The 10,429-nt window shown below is 42.2% G+C and overlaps 1 protein-coding gene across 8 annotated transcripts in view; it reads right to left on the reverse strand.

Annotated features, from left to right (window-relative positions):
* Window positions 1-10,132, reverse strand: part of LOC133404751 (eukaryotic translation initiation factor 4 gamma 1-like) — a 58,802-nt gene extending 48,670 nt beyond the window's left edge. For 4 of the 8 annotated variants that reach the window (XM_061680962.1, XM_061680959.1, XM_061680961.1 and 1 more), the window contains exons 1-5: window positions 10,041-10,132; window positions 4,865-4,905; window positions 4,665-4,786; window positions 3,588-3,674; window positions 843-875 (exon numbers count right to left, since the gene is read on the reverse strand). In XM_061680962.1, the coding sequence (XP_061536946.1) occupies window positions 843-875; window positions 3,588-3,674; window positions 4,665-4,739 (195 nt within the window). In that variant the 5' untranslated portion in view covers window positions 4,740-4,786; window positions 4,865-4,905; window positions 10,041-10,132. Of the gene's footprint in view, window positions 1-842; window positions 876-3,587; window positions 3,675-4,664; window positions 4,787-4,864; window positions 4,906-10,040 lie in introns of those variants that run through there. The other 4 variants (XM_061680963.1, XM_061680958.1, XM_061680960.1 and 1 more) reach the window with 4 other exon arrangements.
* Between the last annotated feature and the right edge of the window lie 297 nt (window positions 10,133-10,429).

Raw genomic sequence — 10,429 nt, forward strand, 5'->3', positions numbered from 1 at the left:
GAACTGGGAGGCAGACACTCTAACCAGTCGTCCACCGTGTCGCCAAGCAGAAAACAGTCAGTGGCAAAAAGAAGAAGCTTTAGAACTGATAAGTATAAGAACATGTTGGCTACGGTTGCACAAAATTATTGAATTTGCCAAAAAATGCATCAGGACTGAGACGTACGCCCTGGGCCATATTTACTTCCATAAACTGACAGCGCCTGATGTTTGTGACATCCTGTTTTGTGCCCATTCGTGTCACTTTACAAATACATTCCTGTTCACATTAGAGGTCTCATTTGTTTTTGTCATGTGAACAACTATACAAAAAGATGAGATTTAACAACAAATCAGAATTGGGCATCATGCCCTGCAGTGGCCTCTGTCTAAACCTGCCATTTCACCAGGTGTGTGTAGACTTAATATCCACTGTATTTGAAATTCATATATTGTAAGTTTCCTTTCATTTAATGCATTTATATTTTCATCCAATCAAAGTTCAATCAATAAGAAGCATTACATTGAAAACATTTATCCTTTTTATCCTATATTGTCCAGATTACAATTATTGTACCTACGGTGAGATCATAATGCAAAACTTTCATTCATGTTAATGTATTTCTGGAACGTTTTCCTTTATCTCTATGAGGTTTTGAGAACTGTTGGAAAACGTTTTTTTCTTCCATCCCGTTAGGTTGGTCATTGTGTTCTCCTTTAAACGATGTAAATTTTTTTGCCATGGGCCTGGTTTGCACACGCCATACGGGTAGCTCTTAAATTAATCCACAAAATTTGAGCAATAGTGACACAATGAAGAAAACCATCTACCCCAGTTAGTGAGTCAGTGGTGCTGTTAGTACCTGTTGACGTAATGGCCTGGGACCTGATGCAAACTAGAGGAGGAGAGGCAGACAGGACAGACATTAAAGACTAAAGTACAAGACACATGCTTCACTCAAGCTGACAAAGCACATTACAGCTCTGAACTAAAAGTTGAACACGAAGGCCATCTGAGGTCTCGGAGCATACAGTTTTGAAAACAGCAAAATCTTGAATCATAGCGCAATGATTCCAAACCAGGGTGCTGTGGCACACTAAGTGTCCCGTGAGAGATGAAATGACACGAGAGGAACATAATTTTGGTACTCATACTTTTTGTTTGATGGTGTGCCGTGACATTTTTCGAATGTAAACTGGGAGTCTTGGTGCAATAAATATTGGTAATCACTGTCAGCTATTCACAAAGAGGTTTTGTATGACCTTGTAATGTCTTTTCGTGTATTACCCTGCCCACTTCCATTTTGACAGCATTTGCATCTATATTTGTGACAGTGATACAAATTTCCTAATTTTGCCTGGGCTCTATGCAATGACTTATTTTAAAAGGAAATCAGTAGGGATTTCAGGGATGAGCTTTAATTCAGATACATAAATATATTACCTTATTAACTATTTAAGAAATCAAAACATTTACAAGTTATACGGTACGTCTCCATTTTTGAAGGGTGAAAAGTGACTGGAAAATTTACTGAACAACCTGTTATAGATATGCCATGTCCCCTTGCTACAGTAAATAAATGAAATGTCTTTTGTTGGTTTCAAATAGGTGTGTCCCAAGCCGATCTTTGAGATCAGAAATCGGTCTGTAAGCAAAAAAATTTGTATCGGATCGGACTCGGATCTAAAATCTCAGATTTTACCACTCTTATACAAGCACCCCATTCCATGTTCGGCTCCAGCACTTCTACCCAGCAGGCGCCCGGACGCCATGTAGATCCAATGTGATCACAACAACAGGTTACTAAGGTGCTACCATATTAGCAGACCATTGAAAATGTATGGCGCATTATGAAGCGTAAAATACGACAACGGAGACTCCGGACTGTTGAACAGCTGAAGCTGTACATAAAGCAAGAATGGGAAAGAATTCCACCTACAAAGCTTCAACAATTAGTGTCCTCAGTTCCCAAATGTTTATTGAATGTTGTTAAAAGAAAAGTTGATGTAACACAGTAGAAAACATTACCCTTTCCCAGCTTTTTTGGAATGTGTTGCAGCCATAAAATTCGAAGTTAATGATTATTTGCGAAAAACAAAGTTTATCAGTTTGAACATTAAATATCTTGTCTTTGTAGTGTATTCAATTTAATACAGGTTGAAGATGATTTCCAAATCATCGTATCCTGTTTTTATTTATGTTTTACACAACGTCTCAACTTCATTGGAATTGGGGTTGTACATCTAGAACAATGACACATTAGATGTGAGGGTTGTATGGGGCAGTATTGCTACACCCTGTGAGTGAAGGACAGGACAAGGGTCGTGAACCCGGCTGTACAACTGACGTGTGGTGGGAGTGGCTATGTAAATTATCAACGTCTGTAGGAGCAGAGCGTGAGTGAGGGGATACCCAAGCAATTTGCACATTCATGAGTTATTTGACGCAATAAGTGAGTGGCCCCACACCCAGTGGAAAAAGTCCCAGGGGTGTGTGCCTGCGGACACATCCAAGTGAATTGACACCATTTTGTATGCACAATGATTGACAGAAATGTCCTGTAATTGCTGTGCCTGCACCGCGGTGGCTGAGGACCCCACCCAATCAACCAAGATGCGGGATCGGGACCAGGACTCCACCCGAGAGCAGCCCGGCGGACAGGACACGTCCCATACATGAGGGACCCAGGGTGGTCCCCCCACGCGCCACCCTACCCCCAGGAGGGTAAGACAACCCCCCAAACCGGCCCAGGATCCTGGGAGGCATTCAGGGCGGAGGGCGGAGGGGCAGGGCGCCTGGACGGGGAAACAGCATTGACGTAGCGAAACCCGGTCCGACACCCGCACTCTCCCAACCCCACACCAGTCCCCCAGGAAACCCTGGATATGTGTGTGTGCCCAGATATGACTAGTGAGAAAAATATTTACAGTGAATAGTGTGAGTGTGTGCTCGGTGAGTGATTAAGAGGCATTGCTCCTGCAGGTCGGGCCCATCAGGCAGGACAACTACGGACCAAGAGGGCCGCCTCACCCAGCCCCGCAGCACTGACCCCGGGATTCCCCCCACTACCCACCCCCGCGTGTGGGAGGTGGCCCCCCCAAACCAGGCAGGGACGAAAACCCCCAAAGCAGGCCCCAGAGCCCGCAGGGGACCACCCAGCCCCCCCACGAGAAGAGAAGGAGGCGACCGCAGCGGGACGCAAGGAACGGAGAGAAGAGGAGGAAGCACGCCCGAGGAGCGACAGGGGTGCCCCACCGCCCCCACAAGCAGCTAGAGCGGGGGACCCAGGCGGGTGCCAGCTGGCACCACCCCAGCACCCAAGGAACATGGGCGAGTCCACCATCACACCATCAATGCTCTCCGGGAGGTCAATCCAGTTGAGTATTAAGCGTCACAAAACACACTTTAAATCCACACATAATTTTTGTTGCGAATGAGAGTAAACCACTCATATTGTTGAGACTAGATTTAGTACTATATCTGTATGTGTTCTTTCATGTGATATTTAAGATACTCTGAAATACAGCTGAAGCCATCTATGTCGGTTTATGTCTGTGAGTTTGGCGGCACATGAACTACAGGGAAAAGAAAACATGAGTTTTCCTACCTGTCTGGGCTGTGGTGTTGGATTCATTTGTGGGGGCAGTGCGGTGGCAAACACAACAGAAGGGGGCTGCCCAGCTCGGAAAGAGGGCTGCAAATTTCAGGAGGCGATATCAATAGGAGCAAAGTGGAACACATTACAGGTGAAATAGGAAGTGTAAAAGGGGAGTATAGTTCGAAGAGGAGAAATCAACTCACACTAAATTGAAGCAAGGTGCAAGGACATGAACAACACAAGAGCGTCACTACACTGTCTTCCTATTTTGTGATTGCACGAGAGTACAACTTTTCAATATCACTCTTGTGAATGTCTATCACATCCCAACCTTTTTGAAGATTATTGCATGCTCATCTTCCTCAACAAGAAACAGTAAACTGGGTATTTTATTTTTTGTGGCTTATATGTTGAATGTGGGCGGCAAACAAACAACCATTTGTTGGGCGACTGGTTAGAGCATCTGCCTCACAGTTCTGAGGATTGGGGTTCAATCCCCGGCCCCGCCTGTGTGGAGTTTGCATGTTCTCCCCGTGCCTACGTGGGTTTTCTCAGGGCACTCCGGTTTCGTCCCACATCCCAAAAACATGCACGGTAGGTTAATTGAACACTCTAAATTGCCCGTAGGTGTGAATGTGAGTGTGAATGGTTGTTTGTTTCTATGTGCCCTGCGATTGGCTGGCTACCAGTTCAGGGTGTACCCCGCCTCCTGCCTGATGATTGCTGGGATAGGCTCCAGCACTCCTGCGCCCCTTGTGAGGATAAGCGGCTCAGAAAATGGATGGATGGATGTTTAATGTGAAGAGGATTAGTTGGGAGCCTCGGTCTCAAATGTCTTTCTCCCGATGTCCTTAGTGCTTTTTTCTCTTTTTTTTTCAACAGCATTCAATGTCAAATGATCAAGATGATAGGGTGAAACATTTTTCAAAGAGCTTTGTGAAAAAAATTTTTGTGTCATCTAATATAACAAACCATTTTAAAATGAAGATTAATCGATTAAATTTCAATTTTTCTTCCGTAGTTGATCAAGGAAATTCAGTCAAATGCCCTTCACCAATACATAGACAATTATCAACAGTTCCTTACCTGTGAAAGGCCACAGGACGGGGCGGGGTGGGGAGCGGAGGGGGGTCCTGTTATAGGCTGTGGTGCTTTATTCATTTCATGGAGTTCTGCATGGGGAGGGTTGTGTGCACCTTTGTACAAATCTTAAGGAATGAACAAAACAGACTCTCAAGGGTTGTTATGCATAACTGATGTTGCCTGGTCCAGCTCTGAATACTTACATATATGAATGTGTAAGGAGCTGTGATTTCAAGAATTTCTCCTAAAGACAGATAATGGCCTTGTTAGCTACGTCAATTGATTCACCTATAAATTGAGCATAATACAGATAGGCACTGATTATGAACATATTTTCTGTAAATTAATATTTGATGGTAAATACTGTAGTAGAGCATCCTTGCTTGCTAAGCATTTCTGTTTGTGAATGTAGTACCTTGATGGAATATAAATATAAAATAATAGAAATTGAATTTTGTTGTTTATGTTCACCTAGAGTGAATATAAAATGTCTGCAGAGCCCTGTTCACGTCAGGTTTTTGTGATTTAAAAAAAAATGAGACCACGATAAATTATCTAAAAAACGTTTTCCTCCATTAACGTGACCCAAGTATAACTTGTACAAAGAAATTCATTTTTTGTTGTCTTTTCAAGAGAGGAAGTAAAAATAACTAAGATAATTTGGTTGCACGTGTGCACACCCTCTTATACTGGGGATGTGTGTGTTGAGAATTAACTGATTACATTCAAACACATGGTAATGGGAGTCAGCACTCACCTGTCGCCATTTAAAGTGCCTCAGATTAACCCCAAATGAAGTTCAGATGTTCTAATAGGCTTTTTCCTGACATTTTGTTTTGCTTTCCAGCTGAAGCCTGAAGGTTTTGTGCTAACACTGACTGCTATTCGGAACTGTTCATAATTCCCTCCATGATGACGGAGGCTCCAGTTACAGATGAAGAAAAACAGAACTAAAGCATGATGCTGCCACCACCATTCTTCACTGTGGGTATGCTGTTCTTTTGGCGATGAGCAGTGTCGTGTTTACATCAAACATACCTTCTGGAATTATGGCCAAAACGTTCACTCTTGGTTTTATCAGACCATTAGACATTTACCCACGTGTTTGGGAGATGTATTTTTTTTAGTTTTATATGATTGAATGAAAGAAAAGTGGCACGGTGGGCGACTGGTGAAAACCCACACAGGCACAGGGAGAACATGCAAACTCCACAGGCGGGGTCGGGGAATGAACCCCGGACCTCAGAACTGTGAGGCAGACGCTCTAACCAGTCGTCCACCATGCCGCCTAATTATGTAATATGTATGTAATTATTTTTAGATTTAAATTTAACTTTAGATTTTACTTAAGTTTGTCAATCCTGTCCTTGTGCATGATTGAATAATTGATCTGTCATCCTGTTGCATCAACCTCAGTGGGGAGCCACCGGGCGGGCGTAGCCCTGACCCAGTCCCAACCAATTGCTTGTTCCTGTATGAGCTCTTCCGTGAGTTAGTAACCGAAAGTAATGGATTTAACGGTGAATACATAGGTATGTTTTATGCGCTTCATATGCAAGTTGATAACAGACATTCTAGACCTAGCAGAAAATGTAGATGCAGAAACAGGAGACCCTGAGCATATGGCTTGCGAAGCTGAGACTTATTGAAGTTGTTGGAGAGTTATATCCGCTCTCTCTGGCCAAGATATTAACTGTTTGCAAACCAGCGCTTCGCTCATACTAGACCACAACACATACACTGACCAGGGCACTTGGCTTTTGACAATACCCACAGTTGCGCTCATGTTTGATTACCCAGGCAGAATTTGTAAGATGGGTACAATTCTTTAAAGAAAACATGAAGGGCCAGGTGAAACCCATTTAATTTTATTTTAATGGGATTAAAATTCAACAGCCAAGCCTTTCAAAAAAGCATTATTAAACAAAACATAACCATAAAGAAATTAATGATAGTTTTTGTTCAGTCATATTTAAAAAAACAAAACAAAATTTCACAAATGTTGCCTTGGTATGTAAACTGATGAGCACAACTGTACATATATGCAGTCATATGTACCCCTGTCATATTAGAATGAAAGTTTCGGCTACACATTTTTCATAACCGCGAGGTGGCGGTTGCATACTAGAATGGAAGTGTACACCTTTTTCATAACATCTAGGGGGCGGTGGCATATTAGAATCAAAGTGTACAGCCTTTACATCACCTCTAGATAGCGGCATACATTTATAAAATGTGAAAGTTTTTTTTCATTTTCCACTATACCTTTGGGGGGGGGGGGGGGGTGCGTATTATACACAATAAATTACAGTATTTCTTCTTAGTTTTTGTTAAGTTACGTTTGATCATGGAAGATTTCTGTCTTGGAAAACTGGATTCTAGATCAGTGGTGGAACAGAATCTTGTGGTATTCTGTGTTGAGATTATCAGAGCACACCACAGAGTACAACCAAAACTGTCAAATGAGTTTTTCTTTTTTTATTGTTACTTTTGTGTGGGGTCTGGAATAGATATATATTTTAAAATTTGAAAAATCCTTGTGTAGCAAAAGTGAGTTTTTAGTGAAGCAACTCACCTCCCAACACAATCATAATTCCATAATTCCATTCGAAAAGTTAAACTTTCATAGATTATAGATTCAAAGCCCACAATTTCAAGTATTTGCTTATTTTTACATAACTTGGGCTTCCAGCTAATAAAACCCACGAGATCAGGAATTCAAAACATTTGAATACAGCGAAGAAATCACAATTTACTTAACGGTTTTTGTAGGGAAAAAAAAAAAAAAAAAGAAATTAGGGTCACATTGAATCAATCAAAATATAGTACTTTCAAAACGATGTTAATCTTCAATACTTGGTTGGAATCCCTTTGCTTTAATCATTGCCTTGATGCGCCGTGGCATTGAGGCAATCAGCCTGTGGCATTGCCTGGGAGTTATGTAAGCCCAGATTTCCTTGATGTTTGCTGTCAGTTCTACTTTGTTTTTGGGTCTGGTGCCCCTCATTTTCCTCTTGAAAATACCCCATGGGTATTTAAATCAAATAAATTTAAATTAATGGGGTTTAAATCTGGCGAGTTGGCTGGCCAGTCAAGTACTGTGATGGCGTGGGTATCAAACCAGGTTTTGGTGTTTCTGGCGGTATGGGCAGGGGGCCAGATCCTGCTGGAAGATGAAATCTGCATCTCCATACAGATCCTTAGCAGAAGGAATTATGAAGTCCTCTAACACATTCTGGTAGACTGCTGCGGTGACCTTGGATTTAAGAAAGAGTTTACCAACACCTGCACTGGACATTGCACCCCAAATCATGACTGACTGGATATTTCACACTGGACCTCAAGCAGCTTGGGTTCTGTTCTTCAGCCATCTTCCTCCAAACCCTTGGACCTTGATTCCCAAATGAAAGGCACACTTTACTTTCATCGGAAAAGAGGACCTCGGACCACTGGCCAAGAGTGCAGTCCTTCTCCTTGGCACAGTTGAGACGCTTCCAACGTTGGCTCAGGCTCAGAAGTGGCTTGGCCCAAGGAACCTGACAGTTGTAGCCCATCTCCCAGATGCGTCTGGATGTGGTGGTTTATGAAGCTGTGACTCCCGCCTCATTCCACTCTTTCTGGATCTCTGCTAGATTCTTGAATCTTCTCTGTTTGATAATTCACTGAAGCTCACGGTCATCTCTTTTGCTGGTCCATGTTCTCTTGCCATATTTTGTCCTTCCACTAGACTTTCCATTGATATGCTTGGACACAGCACTCTGTGAACATGCCAGGTTCATTAGCTATGAACTTTTGTGGCTTAACCCATCCTATGGAGGGTATCAATGATGGGCTTCTGGCCAGTTGTCAAGTCTGCAGTCTTCCCCATATTTAACACAACTGAGATAATTGAACCAAACTGAAGCAATTGAATGACATCTGGGAAAAACTGTGCAGGTGCTTTGAGTTTAGTGAATGATTATTGTGTTGTCACACAATCATAAGTTTAAAACATTTATGGCATGCAAAATTTGGTCTGATTTCTTCACAGTATTCAAATTTTTTGAATTCCTGATTTCATGGGTTTTATGAGCTGGAAGCCCAAATTATGTCCAAATAAACAAATAAATACTTGAAATTGTTTAAATTATGGACCCTGAATCTATAATTAACTTTTTGAATGCAATTTTGGAAATAAAAAAACCTTTCCATGATATTAACATTTTTGGGAAATCTAATAAATACCTTATGTATTTTTGAGCGATGGCGTGCCAACGACTGTATTTCTTGCTGAAAGGCAACTCTGCGGCATGACGTGCATTAACCACGTGCTTTTCCATTCGCTGTGCATGCCTGCTGTCGGCCGCTTGCTAGCACCACCTCGTTCTATTATTACTGGTACTTCTCACAAGAGCCAATATCGAACGAAACCACAACTTTAGCAGGTAGGATAATAGCAGCAATAAGAAAGCCATGCTGGCTCGGCGAAATGACAAGTTTATTTGGCTAGCTAGCAACCCATTGGATGTGATTGAGTAACCTGCTTGACAGCCTCTCGTTGGAACACCAACCGGTAAATGCTTATCTTGACGACCAAGAAGCTCTCTTACATTTCGTAGAAACACAACAAGACGACAACGTCACCATCGCGAAAGTCCATCTTGATATTTGTACATAAAGACGACTCTTTAGTCGACAGTTGTCTGGACATTATGTATTAGTACAACCCCCCCCCCCTCAAGGCACCAGACGTCATGAAATGGCAAAAAAAATGTCATTACAGACCCACTTGTTGGACGGGTCAACAAGTGTTTACTTTGTTACGTTTAACAGAAATGTATTCCCAAGTGATGAAAATGTGGCTCAAAGCGAAAGTCAACACCACGATGTGTTTATAAAGCTTACAAAAACTGTTCAACAACTATCTGCAGCGAGGCAAAATAAGACAGGCTCACAACAACGGTGACTTGCCATTCTGCTACAAAACCAACCTAACGTTCAGATTTCAAGCACGATTGAGCAGTAAACCACGTTAGAACACAACACCAGAAAGCAATTTTGCGTCACAATTTTGAAATATCCCAAAAGGATTCATTGTAATACTACGTCACATGAAATTAGGATATGTCTTTTTTTCTTCTTCTTCTTCAAGGCCACACTAAAGAGAGAACACCCACGTCGTTTTAGCATGGGATTCTAGCTGTGAGCTGCTAGCTATCCCTGACACACAGCAGCATTACTCATAATAAGCAATTAGAACACCCTCTAAACCTTGGAATATTTAAAGTATGCCCACGGGCATCTTTACGAATGACCTCGCTGTGTATCTGTCACAGTCACTGAATATGTTTGGTACAATGAGCATATAAATAAGAATTATTCGTAAAAGCGTTTTATTACCTCTCTCTCTTTGAGTCCGCAGAGCCGGACGGACGGAAAGTGTTCCCGGAAGCCGGTACCGTGGTAATTCCGGCCCAATCCCGTCACGTGCGTTCTCGGTCGGAAAAGGGCAAGTGGAACTGGAACGCCCCCCAAACTCCGATCACGGACAACACTGATCGTCTGAGGAACATCACAACAAACCTATTTTCTGTCCTAATTTCTGCACTATAACAGGGAACAGAGGTTGGAAATGCTTGTTTATTAAACTAAATGTGAGACATTAAATGAATCATGTCTACTAATGTAACTACCAGCTATATCAGTGGGCGCAACCGTGACATTTGTAACGTTTGTCGTCTGCGTGTTCTTACGTGAACCCTGTATTCATATTACAGTGTAGGTGTTAT

This window comes from Phycodurus eques, chromosome 7 (assembly GCF_024500275.1).
Source record: "Phycodurus eques isolate BA_2022a chromosome 7, UOR_Pequ_1.1, whole genome shotgun sequence".
NCBI lineage: Eukaryota > Metazoa > Chordata > Actinopteri > Syngnathiformes > Syngnathidae > Phycodurus > Phycodurus eques.